The 20,410-nt window shown below is 39.4% G+C and overlaps 1 protein-coding gene across 2 annotated transcripts in view; it reads right to left on the bottom strand.

Moving 5' to 3' along the window:
* LOC124117822 (dynein axonemal heavy chain 10-like) overlaps positions 1-20,162 on the bottom strand; it is a 104,150-nt gene extending 83,988 nt beyond the window's left edge. Inside the window, exons 1-13 of one of the 2 annotated variants that reach the window (XM_046479849.2) lie at positions 19,829-20,162; positions 18,778-18,930; positions 17,445-17,596; positions 16,787-17,011; positions 15,686-16,506; positions 13,567-13,765; positions 12,252-12,368; positions 10,930-11,178; positions 8,865-9,041; positions 8,022-8,319; positions 7,414-7,464; positions 2,858-3,072; positions 318-431 (exon numbers count right to left, since the gene is read on the bottom strand). In XM_046479849.2, the coding sequence (XP_046335805.2) occupies positions 318-431; positions 2,858-3,072; positions 7,414-7,464; positions 8,022-8,319; positions 8,865-9,041; positions 10,930-11,178; positions 12,252-12,368; positions 13,567-13,765; positions 15,686-16,506; positions 16,787-17,011; positions 17,445-17,596; positions 18,778-18,930; positions 19,829-20,045 (2,988 nt within the window). In that variant the 5' untranslated portion in view covers positions 20,046-20,162. The remainder of the gene's footprint in view (positions 1-317; positions 432-2,857; positions 3,073-7,413; positions 7,465-8,021; positions 8,320-8,864; positions 9,042-10,929; positions 11,179-12,251; positions 12,369-13,566; positions 13,766-15,685; positions 16,507-16,786; positions 17,012-17,444; positions 17,597-18,777; positions 18,931-19,828) is intronic. The other variant, XM_046479850.2, reaches the window with a different exon arrangement.
* Positions 20,163-20,410: the final 248 nt, after the last annotated feature.

A 20,410-nucleotide genomic window follows, 5' to 3' on the forward strand; every position in this document is an offset into this window, starting at 1 on the left:
GATGATTCTCCACATTCAATAAAGTTGAAAATGTGTGCAGTGTTAGTTAAGCTTGTGTCATTGTTTCACATTTTATAACCTCATGTCTTCCAGTTATCCTGGGTAATGCCCAATTTTTGGTGGTGAACATTTTCAGATGAATAAACAACTCTTGCTTTTCAGATTTTTTCTTTTTTGCATTTTTAATTGTCAACAGAATCCACAAAGCACTTTGGAGGGAATTCTAGCCTAAATGACAATATTTTCTGGTTCCATAATCCCTTTTCCATGTTCTGCATCTCAAAATAAAATGGCCAAAAAATAATTTAAGAACTCACAGAAATGCACTTCTGAACGTAGTCGTTGATGCCCAGGGAGTTCCAGTTGAGACGTTTGGATCCTGGTCGCAAAACACGACGCAGCTCTCGCTGGTGATCTTCTAATAGGGCAGACTGAAATAGATATTCTCTCATACTACAAAACCTTAAACTGTGTTTATCATTTAAATTTCAAATATGAGCTTGTACTGATTATCTCACAGGTCTCCAGATAATCTTTTATGACGTGAGATATTATTCACGCGTTATCTTTCCCATTGGGTCTTTGATATTTTTTTATTTTTTTTACTCAATGCATTTCACTCCCTTGGATCCAGGTTATTGGGTACTTTGAAACCAATGAGTACCGTATTCGATGGAATAAGCACCCAGGGAGCTCAAAATTAGAAAACGGAGGCTCTTATTCAAATATTATTTTGGCGAAAAAAACAGTTGAAAGATAAATTCTGTGGTGTGTGCTGACAGCCTTTATATACGACAGATATATTTTTCAAGAATTTAATTGCCCACAATTAAGGGTGCATATAACACATGAGTGCGTATTATATGCAAATAAATAAATCTTGTGTACATTGATCAGTTGAAGGGGTGCTAATTGGGATTGTTCATTAGCTAATATATTAGCAAATATCGCCGTGGGTGCTTATTAGAGCGGGGCGCTTATTACGTTGAATACGGTAACTTCTAAAATACTTCTGTTCATGTGCTGCCCCAAATATGTAAGATGTCACATTAACTCTCAACAGTGATACAGTGTCTGCTGCAAATAAGCAAGTAAGGCACATCTGTGCAATATTCACTACAGTGGAGTTTATTATATAATCAGCCATAGAAACCATCAGTTTTAGTCCACTAGTCCTTATAATGATAACATAGAGTGAAACCCTTAAAAATGGCAAATTTCTACTAGTCCTTATGATACCTTAACTATTGGGCAGTTTGGCGAGGACTACAGGACCAGTGCCAGTTTCTACCACTGGACGTCAGTATTCAATAGTAAATGAAGGTGAGCAAAGATATTCGTGTTCACAAGCTGAAAAGGCTACATTGGGTAATAATACTGTATTGTCACACTATTTGGGGCGAAACCGCATTATCAGTGGTTCATATTGGGAAAGGGAGGTCACTCTATGTTTTCGTATTTGCAAGAAATGGTGTCACCCACGCTGTATGTTGTATCTGTACGCTGTATCCCTAAGGTAAAACATATTCTTAATTAAATGTTTGAATGCATTATATATTTATGTTTCCATCCGTACATCTTCTAAGATTGCTTTAGTGCTGATAACCATTTTCTAAAATGTGGGCCCACATTTTTCCCCGTCATCTATAGTGATCGAAACAAGTGGGCCCACATTTGTATTTCGCCTAGCTTCGTTAGGTTGTTTTGTTAGTTCTGATAATCAATTCCTAAATGTGGGCAGAAGTTCTTCCGTCATATTGATTGCAACAGGAGGGACCACATTTATTAATCGCGAAATTCTACTTAAATATTGATAATCATTTTCTCAAATTTGGGCCTACATTGTTCCCGTCATATATGGTGATCGAAACAAGTGGGCCCACATTTGTATATCGCCTAGTGGGTAGACATTCTTCCATCATAGTGATTGCAACAGGAGGGACCACATAAAAATTTGCTAAGCTTCATCAGCTTGGCTTACATATAACCATTTTCTAAAATATGGGCCCACATTGTTCCTGTCTTATAGTGATTGAAACAGGTGGGCCCACATTTGTAAATCGCTGGGTTTCATTGGGTTGACAAAGTTGTTTAGGCTAGTGGGCCCACATTTGTCATTACTTTGCATGGGTATTTGACATTATATATTATTCATATTTTGTAATATTGATGGGAAATATCTTTATAAATCATTTCATGTGACGTTAATTCCACAAAAGGCACAAAAGGCTTTGAAGTTTGAATAACGTCAGCATAGCTGACCACACTAGTTTTACAAAAATAGCTACAAAGAAAGAAACTTAAATCTGCTTCAAATTAAATTTACAGAGGCAATACCACTCATTCTACTTTTACAAGTATATAACACATCAATCTAATCATAAGTGTTGGTGGCGATATACATATAAGCCTGAAAATATGTCTACACTTGAATTGATCTCGGACATGATACAAGCCTCAAACGTTTCCGAGAACTTGTTCCATAAAAGAAATAACTCATGAATATCAATGACCCCACGACCTAGTTTGGCGATGTTCGTAGAAGTGAGTTCTGCTGTATTTCCATCGCATCTGTACATTTTAATCCAATAATAAGCCATAAAACCTATTTTAAATAGACAAAATAGCAGTTTGTAATGCGGGTTTGTTTACGTAGTACATATTCTCAACAAGTGCGTTTAGTTTCGAATGTTGGCCCGCCTCGAACTTTTGATTAGGCAAACGGAGTTAGCTTCGTTCTCGAACCAACGATAATGTGGTTCGCCCTATTTGGTTTTGAAATTAAGCAACTCAAAATTTATTGGGCTGTGGTGATTTATTTTGTGTATTTGACACTTATCTGGAGCTCTGATCTCACCTCGGCTTTGTCCAGCGACGCCAGGAGCAGATGGTAGCGGATGAGCATATGCTTCAGTCCATCCACATACTTGATGTACTTCTCCTCTTGGAGTGCAACGTTCCGTGCCAACTCCGGCACCGGGAACCCCAGCTGCTCCATGTAGCGTGTCTCCGCCACAATCTCCGCCAGTTGGGGGTCAAAGTCCACCACATACTTAATATGGAACGAGTTACCTGTGAACAGACCCATTAATTACCAGTTGGAGTCAGTGAGTGAGTGAGTTGGGTTTAACGCCGCTTTTAACAGTATTCCAGTTATATCACAGCGTGTCAGCTTAATGTGGGAGGAAAGCCCGAAGTGATGCAGGTCTTAGACGTTTACCACTTTGGTGAAACCCACGAGCATGGTATGGTGCTGACAAACCTAGAAACATAATTGGGGCGAACCAGAATTCGAACCCACAATCATAGGTTTCTGGCGTGCCCAAGGGACGCAACTCTGCACAGCGAATCGCGGCGCCTTAGACGACTGGGCCACCCGTGCCCCTAGCTGGAGGCATGCTGAGGTACAGAGGAGACTGCAACAGTTAGTCTTACTGTTTGGCGTACTATAATACTGACTATTGGTTATGAGTACTACTGATACTCTACAGTTTAACATGGGAATGAAAGTTATTCAAAAAGCTTTCCTGGAAGCTTTAATATGTTATGAATGAATGTTAGCAAAAATGCTAGAGCTTATCCTGGCTTGCCTTTGCATGTGTACTCTTGTCTTGACAATGTTTTACAGTAGTAAGTGTATTTTAGGCTAAAGGCTGACAGCTTGTCTGCAGGGGAGAAATGTTTCTTCAGAGTGATAAAAATATTAGGATGTTGAAAGTGCCATTCTGTTTGAATGAATGTACGTTTCATATAGTCTGTTGCTGTATAATAGAACTAAATTTACTTATTTTGATTTTTTAATCATTTTGTTTTACATACACTATCTCTACATATTCTAACACCGTCATTGGGGTTGTTGACACTCAGGGAACTAACACCGACACAACTGTTTGACAACAAATAAACAAGACATCAATAACATGGGGTTGTGATCATTCAGAGTGAGTGAGTGAGTATGGTTTTACGCTGCTTTACGCTAACAATATTCCAGCAATATCACGGCGGGGGACACCAGAAATGGGCTTCACACATTGTACCCATGTCGGGAATCGAACCCGGGTCTTCGACGTGACGAGCGAACGCTTTAACCACTAGGCTACCCGACCGCCCCTGATCATTCAGAATTAGGATACCAAATTCACAAATCTTTTGTTGAACTATAAATTCTGTTCACATGTTTTGTTTATGTGAAATTATGCCCCCCAAAAGTGAAAACTTTACAGACATGATTCCCAAGAACAAAGACACCAAAACATTATGGTTTAATGCCTCACTCAGCAATATTCCAGATGAATGACAATGTCCTGAAAAAGATGACTCTAGAATATACAAACCTGTGATTGATATTATGATAAATGTTTCACATCAGTGAGTATAGCTTTACGCCACTTTTAGCAATATTCCAGCAATATCACGGCGGGGGACACCAGAAATGGTCTTCACACATTGTACCCATGTTGGGAATCAAACTCGGGTCTTCGGTATCACGAGCGAACGCTTTAACCGCTGATGCTGATATGATGAAGGACAGTGTGACAGATGATGAAGTATTGTATGAACACAGCACAACATGGAACAAACACCCGACTACAGGATCTACACAGCTGAAACTTCTAAACTACGTAACTACATCCAGAGCTGCATACAAAACATCACATATCACCACTATACTGACAACCATTTGGAATTATTAATAATTTCGTAATAACTTGACATAACTGAGTTTCCATTCTGCCCATGACCATTGTTAAAATAAACCATGTTCGCCAAAATTAGTAAGAGAAAATACATAAAAATATCACTTCTAAAAAAAACATACATGAGAATCATTCTTTTTGCACAAAGTTAAAACATGAAAATCCATACATTGGTGTTTGAAGAGTTGAACTAGACTTCAAGCTATTCAATTAATTTAACACATTAGGCCATAATATATTATCCCATTTTCATCTCCACTAGCATCAGTACCAAGCATCCCACCTCGCATCATTTTATTCTCCCCATGTAATGATGTTGCTTGCTTGGTTTGTTGTTTTACGCCGAACTCAGCAATATTCCAGCTATATGACGGCGGAGTGTATGGTGACCAATTGTTTTCAATGTGCAGCTGTTCTGACAGTTTGTTTGTTTGTTGTTGAATGCGGCACTCAGCAATGTTCCAGCTATATGAAGGTGGTCTGTCCATCATCCAGTCTGGACCAGACAATCCTGTGATTGATATCATGAGCATATATCTACACAATTGGGATCGATGACATGCATCAACCAAGTCAGCGAGCCTAACCACCCGATCCCATTAGTCGCCTCTTACGACAAGCATAGTGGCCTTTTACGGCAAGCATGGGTTGCTGAAGACCTATTCTACCCCGGATCTTCACAGGTCCATGTAATGATGTACCTACAGCTAAAGAAACTTGCTATGTGTCTTCCCTTCATCCTGTGTGAAATACACCATACATAATTTAAATATTGTTTATGGGTGTCTGATATCAGGAATATTCTTTGTATGTCTGGTTTTTTTCTTGCATGGATATCTCAAGATGTTGGAAATGATAAATTATTTATCTTCATGCTTAAGGAAAGATTACTTGATATATTTTCACTAGATTGGCACTGTCAAATATCATCCTCAAGGTTTTTATGCCATTATACGAATATAAAATAATTACTTGTTCCTGAAAAATATGTATCTGTACTTCAGGATAGAACTTTGAGAAGATCTTTGTGTAAATTACGTATATCATTACATAATTTTAACGTTAATAATCTCAGAAAGAAAAATGTACAAGATAAAGAAAGTAGTTTATGCCGTTATTGTAATGAAGGCTATGTTGAGGATGAGTTTCATGTACTTCTCATTTGTAAATATTATCAGTTTCTTAGAAATAGATACCTCCCTATGATATCAACTATGTACAAAGATGAACAACTGATGAAAAATTTGTTGAACTCCCGCAATGCTAATACAATATCATCTCTGTCAATATTCCTGAAGAAGATTTTTGAAATTAGACGTTAATATTTTATGTAAACTTATTATTACCTTCACGTGACTGTACAATGTTGATACAAAAAAAAACACTTCTGTACTATAGGTCATATGGCCTAAAATATTGAATAAACTTCTGTCTGTCTGTCTGACCATACATAATAAGCCTAACCACATTCATGTTTCATATAAATCACATCCATAGACAGATGCCTTGACAATTCGTATACAAAAATTGAAAATAAATAAAAATGTTAGAACTACATTTGTAATTCAATATGGCCTTTTAATGATGAAAGTCTCTTGATAAAAATACTCAAGGATCCAAACCTCATCCATATCTCCCTAGCCTTAATATAAACACTTGACACAGAAAATATTTCTTTATTGTATATAGAATATATTTGCAAAAGTGAATGTGATTGTTTGCTGCCCCTTGGACATGCATCTCGATCTCATTAAATTCAGCTTTTAATCCGAGGTGATGCCTCTCCTTATCAAGATCTGACAAACCCTAAATAGGTTGTCGCATCAGATGAACCCTCAGTGACTTGTGAAAGAGATTGATTAACTCAGCCAATCAGTGTCAGTTTTCTAAAAAGACTTCATTGCCAAACTGGTTGTTTAAAATCTCATTTGTTTCGGAAACTCAATTTTGAAATTCAGGGTGTGAAATATTCACATCACAACAGCCTATATATTTTTCTCCATTCAGAACTGCCTGTTTAAGTTCATTTTAAGATTCCGAAATGTTGCTCTGAATAGTGCTGAGGACTTAGAAGCCTTCACGCTGATTGCTTATTAGAAAGCTCACCTGACACGGGGCTTGTCAGATCTTGATGGAAAGATCGGAGTAACAAATGTAATTTGAATGAGAATGACATACATCTGTACATAAATCATTTAAGACACACTGAGAGACTGCTTGCATCACAATTCAAAAATGAGTCAAGTATCCTTGTATAACATCTGGCAAGGAATGAATGGCTGAGGCTTGATAACTTTTAAGTGCAATGATTCGGAAAACTATTTAGCACTCGCACAAAGCAGCCAGCGCCACATTAAAAGCCTCTTTAAGACCAGTCAGTGTTCAAAAGGAGGTGCTGGGCCCACTTGCACAAAGCCATTTTAAGGTCAAGATTATCTTAAGCCTATGTTAAAGTATGGGAGTTATGATCATCTTAGCGCTAAGATTGCTTTGTGCAAGTGGGACCTGGTGTCTGTCCATGAGAATTGCTTCAAAACACATATGTTGACCCACTTTTGAATTGTGACGTTTTTGCAGTTCGATTTTCACTGTGTAACTAAAAACACAAGTGCCCCATGCAGTGAAAATAACACCATGATCCAGTTAGATCAAGACTAAAAAATACAAGAAAAACATTGCCACCACGTGCACACATCACGCCAAACCCTTGACATACCATCTTGATCCTGCGTTTGTGCTATTGTTTCGGTCAATTCTGACTGCACCACTGGACAAGCACAGAATACATATGTGACAAGTGACAAGTGACCAAGTGACCAAGCTTTAGATGTGAGAAATACTTCATAACAGGCAATACGGAAGCATACTTCAGATTATTTTTAAAACAAGCATGTATCATGCCAAAACCGCTGTGCTTATGAGTGAAATTTAACATCAATGTAACTTATAATGTAGGACTATAGCATTTTGCAAATGATTTGTGGAAGACATGAACAGAAAAATTGAGTGAAAATTCATAGAGCTTAAGGAATATCATGCTACAATGATATGAAATATGCTAGAATTGATGTGTTTGAGCAAGAGAGTCAAAAATATTTAACACGTAATATTGGTATCAGATATCAAAACCTTAAAAATAAACAACTCATGATGACAATTACAAAACCAACAAACATTTCATTTGAAGACATTGAACATGTGTACATCTTATTTCTTGTAAACCCTGAATCATGTCATATAATCACTGACCATTCTTTTTCCAACTGTCCATGACCAAAGGGGTTGATAAATATAAAAGAAAATTTTTAAAAACCCATCACTAACCTGTTGCATCTTCCCCAGCTTCATCACCAGCACCATGATGTTGCTGCTGCTGTTGTTGTTGCTGTTGTTGTACAGCCTGCTGTTGTTGAACAGCCTGCTGTTGTTGAACAGCCTGCTGTTGAAGCTGCAGCTGATGCTGTAGATGAAGCTGATGACTCTGTAGATGGGATGGTTTCACCAGCAGATTCCGTTTCAGCAGCGATGGCAGCACCTGCTCCACCGTCTCTCGCCACATCTCATACTTCTGGTCCTCGTAAGTTTTCATCTGTTTGCCTACACGCAGGTAGTTGGCTCGGGACTGGAGTTATGAAGAGGAGAGAGAACGGTTTTACATCTCTATAGCATCTGACGACATAGCCATATAATGATATGCATAAGGCAAGACTTTTTTTGCAAAACTAAGTAAAATGTTAAAAAATAAAACAGCATTTACTGTCCCTATCAAGATAATAAATTAGTTAAATAAATATAATCAAAACCTGTTGACAATTTATCTCAAAAGCTTCAAAACACAAGGAATTTTGACGGTTCGTAACAGATCAGCGTCTTTAATAGAAGGGAGGTAACTCTCAACTTGTTTCTTTCCCTATTCCTCATGCCTCAACATTTCCTTATTGCAAACCTACTTCACATTTTAAAGAAATAAAGAAAAATATAAAAAATCTGCACTGTCGGGTCAGAATTAAAGCCCTCAAATGCTACCTCATCTGTATTTTCTCTTGTCCTCAGCACAATTTGGTAGTCCTGTTAGTCGCCTCTTATGACAAGCACGGGTTGCTAAAGACCATTTCTACCCCTGACCTTCCCAGGAATAGCCTGCAGCATGCCAGACACCTAACTTACCGCCTTCCCCCTCTCTGATGACATTATGTCTTCCATGGACTGGAAGCGGATGACTGTGTGTTTGATGCGATGGAAGAGTGAGCGTTCCCAGAAGATGGAGCCGGACACAGGGGGATTGTTCTTGTGTAGAGGCGGACTCTCATTGTAGTTCCTGAACAGGCTGTTCATTATCTCTACCTGAAAATACAACAAACGTTTTATTTTCAGTGTTCTGGATTGGTCATTTTTGCTGTAAAATTACATGTATTTTTTATTTCTTGTAAACAAGATGACATGGTAATATTCAGCCCTTCTCAAGTGATAGTTTGTTTGTTGTTTATGCCCAACTCAGCAAAAGAAATTCAGTTATATACAATACAGTAAACTACGGTTATAACGAACTCAAAGGGACTACTATTTTTTCGTGCGCTATAACCATAGTTCGTTATAAGCATATATACAGCATAACTACAGCAAATAGTCGGGACTAAAAAGTAGTGAGTGAGTGAGTGAGGTTTTACGCCGCTTTTAGCAATATTCCAGCAATATCACGGCGGGGGACACCAGAAATGGGCTTCACACATTATACCCATGTCGGGAATCAAACCCAGGTCTTCGGCGTGACGAGCTAATGCTTTAACCACTAGGCTACCCGACCGCCCCGGACTAAAAAGTAAGTTCGTTATATACGTCAGTTCGATATAAGCATGTTCGTTATAACCGTAGTTTACTGTATTAATTGATCAGCCGGTTTCATATTTAGCATAATTTGATTAATAGCAGGTCTAAATGGGTAATAACAGAGGCATATTTCAAACAAAGTCACTTGCCCAAAGAGACACCACATGTGTTACGTGTGCTTCAGTGTGGGGCAGGACTTAAGCCCTAGAAACTCTCAGGAGCCAAGCTGCCGAAACACGGTCACCCATCCGTGACTCTCCGCAACCGACATTGCTTAACTTCACCTGACTTGAGACCTGTGCGCTGTGTATAGGACCACGTGCTAAAGACATTTTTGACCTGGAGGTGTATAAATCTTCAAGGTTGACTAACAGCGTCGTATGCAAACTAGATTTCCGATCTGGGAAGCAAGCTAACTATTAGCTAATCAATTTGCGTAATATAATAACATGATACATTCTCGCCAAATCTGACAAAGTTTGATGTGTTGAGATTTCTGTTCAAACGAGTCACGATGTCAGCTATAAGGCAAATTAACATGAGGTTTACTTAACTTTTACACCCTATGAGGAACCCTGATCGTGTAACGCACTATTTGAATAACCAAATCAACCATGTTCAGTGTTATTTCTGGAGACAGCACTTGATGGTTGTATTTTTTTTTTTCCGAAAGTTTAACGGCGTAACATTGCGATAGAGTGACGTTTTAGCATAGTTTCTAATAAATCTGATAACCATGTAAAACTGGGCCAGCATTTGTATCTAAGTTTATTTCAAATAATGCAGGTTGGTTGGTTGTTTGTTTGTTGTTTAACGCCGCACTCAGCAATATTCCAGCTATATGACATCGGTCTGTAAATAATCGAGTCCGGACAAGACAATCCAGTGATTGATATCATGAGCATTGATCCACGCTATTGGGATCGAGGACATGCATCAACCAAGTCAGCGAGCCTGACCACCCGATCCCATTAGTCGCCTTTTATGACAAGCATAGTCGCCTTTTACGGCAAGCATGGGTTGCTGAAGACCAATTCTACCCCGGAGTCTTCACTGGTAAAATAATGTAGAAATAAACACGCTGACAACAGGAAGTGATAAGCACCTGGCTGATGATCCATTTCAAGTTCAACCCTTCAGGCACCTAGCCGTTGCAACTATCCACGTTTTCTTTACACTTTATATTGTTAGATTGTTCGTCGAATGGATTTAATTACCAGTTGATTACTCATCAAAGGCCCATCCAGGTCAAAGGGGCCCCCAGGGGAGACCGTGATAAGGGTCGGTAATCCGGGAGCCTCCCGGACAGATCGGAAGGTATCACATGTATGATACTGTATTTTCTCATCAACGACACCCCTACCTACTCTTTATCATATAAAAACAAGCTGGCAAAGACCATCACCTCCTTGGTATACTGGGACAAAATGTCAGTGAACTTCTGCATCATCTGGTTGTTAATGGCCTCTCGTGACCTGATGTGTTTGAAGTTGAGCAACATGTCAAAAGCTCCTTCAGCAGATCGAAGTGATTGGAAAGATTCATCAATGAACATCTTGGCTTCTCCCTCGATAGCGAGGACCTCCTTGTTGAAGGACTCCATCACCCGTTTCCAGTGCTTCTGGTCTTGTTGACTGAAGGGGTCAAAGGTCACCTGAAAATCGACATTGAAATTCCATAAAACTTAATCAAAACAAACATATTCTGTCATCACAACATGTTGTAAACAATTTCTAAAAAAAAGTCTTCAAGGGAGACAACTTTGAAACAAAATTGTAAAATTATCTCCCCTTGAATCTCCCAAATTGAGTGGCTCAGTGCCACTTTCTCTACCCTTTGGACCATGCAAGAGAACTTTTTTCCAAACAGCAAATCTATCACTTAACACCAACAAAACCGATAAAAACTTTTTTAACTGCCAAATCTACAAACCAATTTCATTGATGAAAAGAAACTAGGAAAATAGGCAAATAGGAGGAGTGACATCACCCTTTGTTTTTTCAAATCCCCAAAACATTTTTACATTAATTGTTATTTCTTTAGTTTCCCAACCCTCAAAGGGCCAGGACATCGACAGTTCTGAGTGTTATAACATCAAGCATAAAATTACTATCGAGTGTGACGTTACACCAACAGTTCATGCACGATTCTATTCTCAAGCTGAAACAATAGTGCTCCGCACAGCGAAGCTGACAACCCAAGCCCTGCGCAGAATAAACTAATGTTTTAATATATAAGAGGCAAATTGAAGAGAAAGCTAGTGTGTTTTCCTTACAAACGAGTTTCAAAATCTTTATTGACAGCTTGATTGGATTAGAAGTCAGTGTTTATCAAAACCTTGATTGCAATATAAATCTCTCAGCCATATGAAGTCACCCATGTTGCAGCAGCCAGGCAGGGGGATTCTCATCGGAAGCCTTTCCTGACCTGCTTATGAGCCTACTCACGCAGTGGTCACTGGAGCAGAAACTTCTCTTGCTGAATAAGGCAAGCTGAGCGAAGTAAGCTCGTGGGTTATCAGTTATTGTTCGCAAACAATGCTTCAGAACAATCGACATCCTGACACTTTAATACTTATGAAGTATCAATTTAAGGAAATATTTGAAATTTTATTTTTATTTTTTATTTTGTCCAACATGATCAGTGAACAAAATAATTGAATAAATGAGGCCAAATGCATAAATGTTGAAGCATTGGATTGCATCAGGAAGATCAAAAGGGTGTTACCTCCTCGAGTGGTGTGACAAGGGCATCAACTCTGGTAAGCACATCTTCAATCCTTTTGGGGTCCCCAGTGACAGCCTTCAACTCAGGACCAAAGATGTTGTAGAATTCCTCCAGGACCTGCGCACCAAAAATAGACATATACACAAATGTAGCTATGCAGATAATTTTGCAACTACCAAATAGAACAACAACAAATCTATAATAAACTCCTATCATAGTGACTTTTGAGTGGAGTTATTACATTGACTTTCACATTACAGTGACATCAAGACTCAGGTTAGTGTTTTAGCTTTTTGTTTGGAATATGGTTGCCACATTTTCAACCAAAGAGTATAAAATGACAATTAACATGATTTAGTTTTAATTTTCAATCTGTCCCAAACACTTTGGAATCTACCAGTTTGAACGTGCTTCTTAGCATCGTTTTCTCCTGACAATAGTGTTATTGTATAATGTTGGTTTGTTGTTTAGCGCCGCAATATTGCAGCTATATGGCGGCAGTCTGTAAATAATCAAGTCTAGACCAGACAATCCAGTGATTAATATTATGAGCATTGATCCACGCAATTGGGATCGATGACCACCCGATCCCGTTTGTCGCCACTCACGACAAGCATAGTCACCTTTTAAGGCAAGCATGTGTCGTGATGTAGATATAGTAGTAAATGTCTATGTTGTATCAATTCAAATTTATGAATATCAATACAAAGTCAATAATTCACTGCCACATAAATGTCGATAGATTACCCTGGGTAAGATTGGCAATGAGGATGCGAAAATTCAATGGACTCACTCTTTAGTCACCTCCTAAGACAAGTATAGTCGCCTTTTACTGCAAGCATTGGTTGCTGAAGACCTATTCCACCCCGGGTTGTTATTGTATGAACTAGTGCCAGCTGAGTTTACTAGACCAAATGACATTCAACTAGACTCGGGTTCCAAACCAGTTGCCTGAATTTTAAATCCCACAGATATATATCTAGGGATGAAACTCAGGTGCCCTTGACAGGTATATAATATTAGGATGTCTTAATACTTCTAAATATCTTAATTCAGAGATCCTTTCACAATGCATTTTAACATTGCATTCAATGGATTAATGTTTACTATGCATCCTCTTTATTAATCCTGTTCTCTGTGACCTTAGCTAAGCCATCACATTAAATCAAACCATATTAATATGAGTTAGAGAATGTATATTTTCCTTTTAAGAATCTCACAGATGTTTACTGCAGATATAGGGCCAAATATTGTTCTCTAAGTATGATACATCTGTATTCATCAGAAAAGTTTGAAGAGTAAATCCAGAACTCACCTGGGCCACGTTGTACAGGTCCTGGCATATTCCGGCCATGTACTCTGTCCGATCAAACAGTCGCTTCCGATCAAACTCCCATCTCTGGTCCCGCCCAGACTGCTCAATCTTTGCCCGCACTTCAAAGTAAGAATCCTTCCAGACTATCAACATTTTCTTTGCTTCCTCTGTCTTCTGTTTTACCTCCTCAGTGCCATTTCTGGAAAACCAATTTCGATCATAAAGAAGCATGTAACTAAGGTTTATTATCAGAAAGAATAGACAGTTACATTGTGCGATGGATTAAATGTGCTTTGAAAAATATTTCCGTCGTGTCACAGCATATCAGCTCAATGTGGGACGAAAGCAGGTAAGCAGTAGATCCTGGCATGAGTGAGTGAGTTGTGTTTAACTCGGCTTTTAACAGTATTCCAGTTATATCACTGCGTGTCAGCTTAATGTGGGAGGAAAGCCCGAAATGATGCAGGTCTTAGACGTTTACCACTTCGGTGAAACACACGAGCACGCGTATGGTGCTGACAAACCTAGAAACATCATCGGGGTGAACTGGGATTCGAACCCGCAATCATAGGTTTCTGGCCACCCGTGCCCCCTTTTTACAAACAGCATAGGTTGATGGTGACCTATTCTAAATAAGAGTTCCCATGGGGTATATCATCTTCCTGTTGCAAGTGAGTTAACTGACGATAAATGTCCAGTTTCCACCCTTGCCGAACGAGGCTGGTATTATGGAGTTACATTTTGGCTGGGCTAACGAGTCTATGCATAGTCCAATCAAAATCGCGCACCGAAGTTGAAATCCGGTTCGTGAACTGCCGTGCAGATTTCGGTCGATTGCAGGATTTGCAAAGCATGTGCACCGCCAACTCGTTGTCAGCAAATATTTTCCAAATCTTTTCATGTTTTTAATCAAGGTGCTCATGTGATTTGATGCATTTCACGATGTAAGACCTGTTTTATCACAATATAGATCTTGATTATCGATCAGATCGTCCTGACTGGGTGCCACCATTCTGTGTGAAGCAAAAGTGATACGAGAGGTGGAATCTGATTAGTCCACAGGAGAGGCTTAGAAGGGACATAGCTGGTAATAGCCACTGGTGGCACTACGATGGAGCCCCGTAATTCCAGTCTAGTTCGGCAAGGGTGGAAACTGGACTTTTAAAGTCAGTTAACTCTCTTGGCTCGGGAAGATGGGGGTATATGGACTAGAAAGGTTGATGATCTTAAACATTGTTAAACAATATATATAAGGCTAAGACAGGAAAGCAACAAAGGGAAGCAACTCTACAGTGAATGAGCAATTTGAGTTTAAAGCCAGTTTCACTCAGGGGTATCAGTTTCATGTGTGAGGAAAGCCTGAAGTGGAGCAGGTTTCAGACAATTACCACTCTGGTAAAACCCATGAGCCTGGAGATGATGCCAACAAACCAAGGATTATAATCTTGTTTGTTTGTTTGTTGTTTACCGAAGCACTCAGCAATATTCAAACTATATGATGACGGTCTGTAAATAATTGAGTCTGGACCACACAACATAATCCATGGTTGACATCATCAGCATCAATCCACGCAATTGGGATACGATGACATGCATCAACCACGTCAGAAAGCCTCACCACCAATCCTGTTAGTCGCCTCTTACAACAAGCATAGTCACCTTTTAGGGCAAGCATGGGTTGCTGAAGACCTATTCTAACCTGGATCCTCATGGGTCGATTATAATCAGGTTGTATCAGTGATTCCAGTGAGTATGTGAGTTTGATTTTACGCTGCTTTTAGCAATATTCCAGCATAATCATGGCAGGGGACACCAGAAATGGGAATTTAACCCGGGTCTTCGGTGTGACGAGTGAATGCTTTAACCACAAGGCTACTCCATGCCCCTTGTCATAAAGGCGGGTTGAAATGAGGATCTAGAGGTTAAAGTGTTTACTGTGTGTCATCTTGACCTGGAAGTGTAGGTCCCCTGCTCATGCTATCAACCACTGGTTTGTCTGGCCCAGAGTAGATTATTTATTAACTGAAGTGACATACTGCTGCCTTAAAAAGACCTTAACCCCTATTGAATATTTCCGAAACAAGCGAATAATTTAAACGAAGTATAATCTAAACTGTACCTGTATAAGGTCCGGATGTCGATAACTTTAGCCACCCGGTCTGCCAGCTCCAAGGCAATCCTCTCCATCAGAGGAACCATCCTCTCGTCTTTGTTGTAATGCCGTGAGATGATCCACACCATGCGTAACGCATTCATCATAGACGGAATCGTCTCAATGACTATCTGGAAGGTAGCACCATGAGCAATATTCTTGAAATGTCTTTCAAGAGTGGACAGAAAACGAACATTGTCTTTCGCTTCCACATAATACTTGTTCAACCCCGTCCTTGGGTCCTCGAAATCTAAGTCAATCTGTATATACATGTCCAACATTTGACGAACTGTCGAAATTTTCAACTGTTCGGTCAAAGCGCTAAGAGCTGCGTTTCGTTCTCGCCAGAAGTCGATCTCAGCGAGGGGCCCTTTCCCAAGAGGGGTTTTCCTTAGTTGTTGTTCCAGGGCTGTTTGGACCTGCTTAGCCCACTCATCGCATTTATCCTGTACAAGCTGTAGCAATTCCTGATTGCTGGTGATCTCCTCGATATTCTCCGGGATCACGACATCAGGTACCTCGAGGCGCACCTCCCCTTCAATCTGTTGTAAGGTGCGGCTGATGCTGGAAGCAAATTTCTGCATTGATATCAGGAACTCATCTCTCAGAAGTGCCCTAGCTCGTGTTTCAGCAACGTTGACCTCTTTTTCATCCTTTTCCTCGTCGCCACCTTCTGACTGGCTGACCTCAGTGTCCTGCCGACTCATTGACCTCTGGTCAGACATCTTAGCCCCTGATCGACTATCTCCATTTTTGTGTTGGTTGTAGGAGAGGAGAGGCATATAAACCTGAAAGTGTAGGGCGCTTGTCATTACTAATACCAATATTGAAAGGAATACTTAGAACTTTGTGTCAGTGTCCAAGAATATGAACTGATAAAAAACCCATCATCATTTAAATATTAAATAATTCATTGCACACATATTACAGCAGAAAAACAAACTAATGTCATTCATTTGTTTGTCTGGACCAGACTTGATTACTTACTGACCAATGTCATATAGCTGGAATATTGTTGAGTGTGGCATTAAACAACCAAACAACAATTAAAAACTAGTGGCCTGTTACCTGCGTGATGATTTGCTCCAACATGACAAGTGAATGACCATTAAGTAGACCGAACTCAAAGTATCCCGGCAGCATCTCATTGGCTTCGTCCAGTGTGTTTGGTAGTGGCACCATGCCGGCGGTGTTACGCAGGAAGTAGACACTATCCTGGTCTGCGACTTTCTCAGGAAGGTGCTGGTAGCACATGTACAAGTACGTCCGCCATACCTTCTGAATGATGATCTTCTGTGAATCAAAGCAAACAATGGTTGAGTGTGGTGTTATACCAGTTCATTTCTTTATAAAAAAGAGGGGCCTTGGGATCCTTGGCTGAGTGAGTATGGTTTTACACCGCTTTTAGATATATGCCAGCAATATCATGGCGGGAGACTCCAGAAATGGGCTTCACACATTATACCCATGTCGGAAGCGAAACCCAGGTCTTCGGCGTGATGAGCGAATGCTTTAACCACTAGGCTATCCGAGTGCCCCGGGATCCTTGAGGTTTGCAGCTATAATATTTGAATCAAGGGACCCCTCTGTTAACTTTAGGGTTATAAGGACCAGAACTTTCAAATTTTGGGGGGGACATTGCAATTGATGTGTACATATGTTAGTAGACTATTTGTATCCCCAATTCAACATATGTCATTAATGATTTGAACTAATCTGTACTAACTGTCCTCTGAACAACAAGTTCTTCTCCATCTTCTCCCTGTCCTTCCTCTGTAGCAGGATCAGCCTCAGGTTTGGCTTCAGGCTCGGATTCTCGTGGAGTGTCAGCCTCCAACTCAGATGAGGGTGTTTCTTTTCCTTTACGTTTCTTCTTACCTGAAGTAAAAACATCATTCCTTATGACTGTTTCTAATAATATTCAACATTATTTCAGAATGCTGCCATGTCTGAACAGGTATCTCATATGCAAACTTGATTTGCAACATGCAAAGATACTATTTATTAATCTGTTTGTTGTTTCTTATTTAACAGTGCACATAGCAATATACTGTAAAACGTGAAATTAATGCGTCTCCAAAAGAATGCGACCGCTGGTCCCTAGCCTAAAAGGCGACTCAATATGAATGCGACACCCCCTCCTCTCAAGCATCAGTGGATTTATATCTTAACAAAATGTCCTCTGTCAGGTTTACAGGAGAATCCTCACCTTAATCCAACCTTACATTAATCCAATCACACACCAAATAGCACCGCTTATTAGCGCTGAGTAGAGTACTTCAGCTAAAACAATATGTGCGCGCTGGCTCGTGTCGGCCTTTGATGCAGTCGCAAAGAGCAAAGACACTGTGTTGGGTGGCGTCTGTCTGGACTTGCAGGTGTGATCAGTGATGACATGAGTGAGTAGAACGCTTGTCTTGACCCCAGCAGTGACAATTCACAGGATGTAATTAGTGTTTGAATGAAATTGTTTATATACTTGTAACAAGTGCTGCTCAATAAACAGTGATGTGGAATTCATAGTTGTTTGTTTTCAGAGTATGTCTAAGTTGGTATTTCTGCTATCCAACATGTCTTATTGTTGATATAAATGCGATGTGTAATAATGCGAGCAAAGACCACTTGCATTTTTCGCATTTAATTCACCGTCACGATCAAGATTTACAGTATGTCTACATTCTAACCAAAAGAAGATGGAAGTAGTTGAGTCAGACAAACCAGTGATTGATCTACTATCCAAACTATCTACTGATTACTATCCAAACTGTCAGGTCACTTTCAACCACCTAATTCATCTGGTGGGTTGGTATTTTGGCTCAGTGCATGTCATCCTATCCCAGTGGCATGGAACCTTGCCCTACATTATATCACCGATTGCAAAATATTTTCATAATATGGGAAATTTGTTAATTTTTGTCCAGGACATTATGAGTATATTTTGGCTGGCAAATGGATAGATATTAATCAAACTTTTTCCTCTTTTTTTTTCAGTGAGACAGTCATTTAGGACGAGAGATGAGAAACAATCAACCATTGTTATTATTATCATTAGTATTGACCTTTTCTGCTGGGTGTTTCCTCCTCCCTCTCTGTGCCTGTGGGGGTGGAGACTGGAAGAGCTTGTTCTGCTGCAGGATCCTCCTCCCCAGCTGCAGTATCCCCCTCCCCCTCCCCACCTTCCTCCTCCTGCTGAATGTCGGGAATCTCCGGCTCTGAATCACATTAATGATACTCAGTTAAACATGTTAGTGACAATTATAAAATGACATGTTTTCTAACAGCAAACACTTCAAAACAAGATTCTCGATAGATAATGAAAAAGAAAACTGATATTATTGACAAATTGAGACTTTTACACTAAATTTATCAATTCTATATTTGCGATCATGCAACTTGTCCAATAAATGAAAAGGTTCCTTTTTTGGGGGGGGGGGGAGAGGATACGGATGGAAACATGCTCATTTCCTTAGTAGTTGAAACATGTCAAAACATTCAACATGTCCGTCAACACACAATCTTGTTATATTACTCTCGGTCATTGCGTTATGTATAATATTATTAATGAAGGATCTCTAGACCGTAATGAGGAGTTGTGTCAGCTGCCTGTAAGCATCATTGGCTGTTACAAGATAGTTACCCGATTCATACAAAGGTATGGTATCAGGGACAGTTTATTCATTTGCTAAAAGAAAAACAATTAGGGTTGATTTCCTAAATTGCATTAAGACAGGACCAGCTAGGCGATATAATAAACAGGTGTTTGGGGGAGACTTACATATGCAGGTCATGTCTCTGATCAAATAGTCTTAATGATGAAATTTATATGACAACAGAAAATGTAGCAAAACTTTTGTATCAGTTTGGATAATTTTGATCCAACAACTAAGACACATGTTACAACATACAAGATTGACAATATGTTTTTTTATACATTTGGCGCGCCTGGTACAGATTCTCAAAGGTATTCTTACTATGACTCAACAACAAATGAACCAGAATAACAAGATCTAGATTCTAGTGCTTCATTAATCATTGAGGTAAAACTCTTCTTTTTTTTTATATTAATTTTGCTACACGAGTTAATAAATATTCTTAGATAAATGTATATACCGCATTCGACTTCAACTTCCTCCTCTTCCTCTCGAACAATTTTGTAAAACAAGATCGAGGACTCATTGTCATCTGGAGTGTCGTTCAAGAATTTTCCAAGTTGTCTTTCTATTTCGCCGTCATCCCGTTCCAATAGTTCTTCGAAAACTTCTACTTCATTGATATCAAGTGATTGATGCACTCGATTACGAATCCATTCGATTCGAGGGTCATCCATAGTTATCGGTTTACGTGTTTCACAAATGCATGTCACCGATTGTTATTTCATGTTGGAATGTTCTTTGGGGAACTGAGGCCTTCTACCGGACATTTCATAAACACTAGCGTTGACGACGGTAATGCTATATTCATACGAGATATAAAATAGATCCGTCTACACCTAGATACGTCTTTTCAATCTGTTATTTTTATATCACAATTTACATTTGAATCCTGCTATTTTGTGCCGATTATTGTAATGAAAATGTCGACATTTCATTTTGAAGCTTCATTATTAAATTTAGGCTAAAAGCAGGTGTCCGCGGATGAAACTAGGAACTACTTTTGCGTAAACATGGTGGCAGCCATGTTGTTATATTCTGT

This window comes from Haliotis rufescens, unplaced genomic scaffold, assembly GCF_023055435.1.
Source record: "Haliotis rufescens isolate VD_foot unplaced genomic scaffold, xgHalRufe1.0.p SCAF_38, whole genome shotgun sequence".
Classification (NCBI taxonomy): Eukaryota; Metazoa; Mollusca; class Gastropoda; order Lepetellida; family Haliotidae; genus Haliotis; species Haliotis rufescens.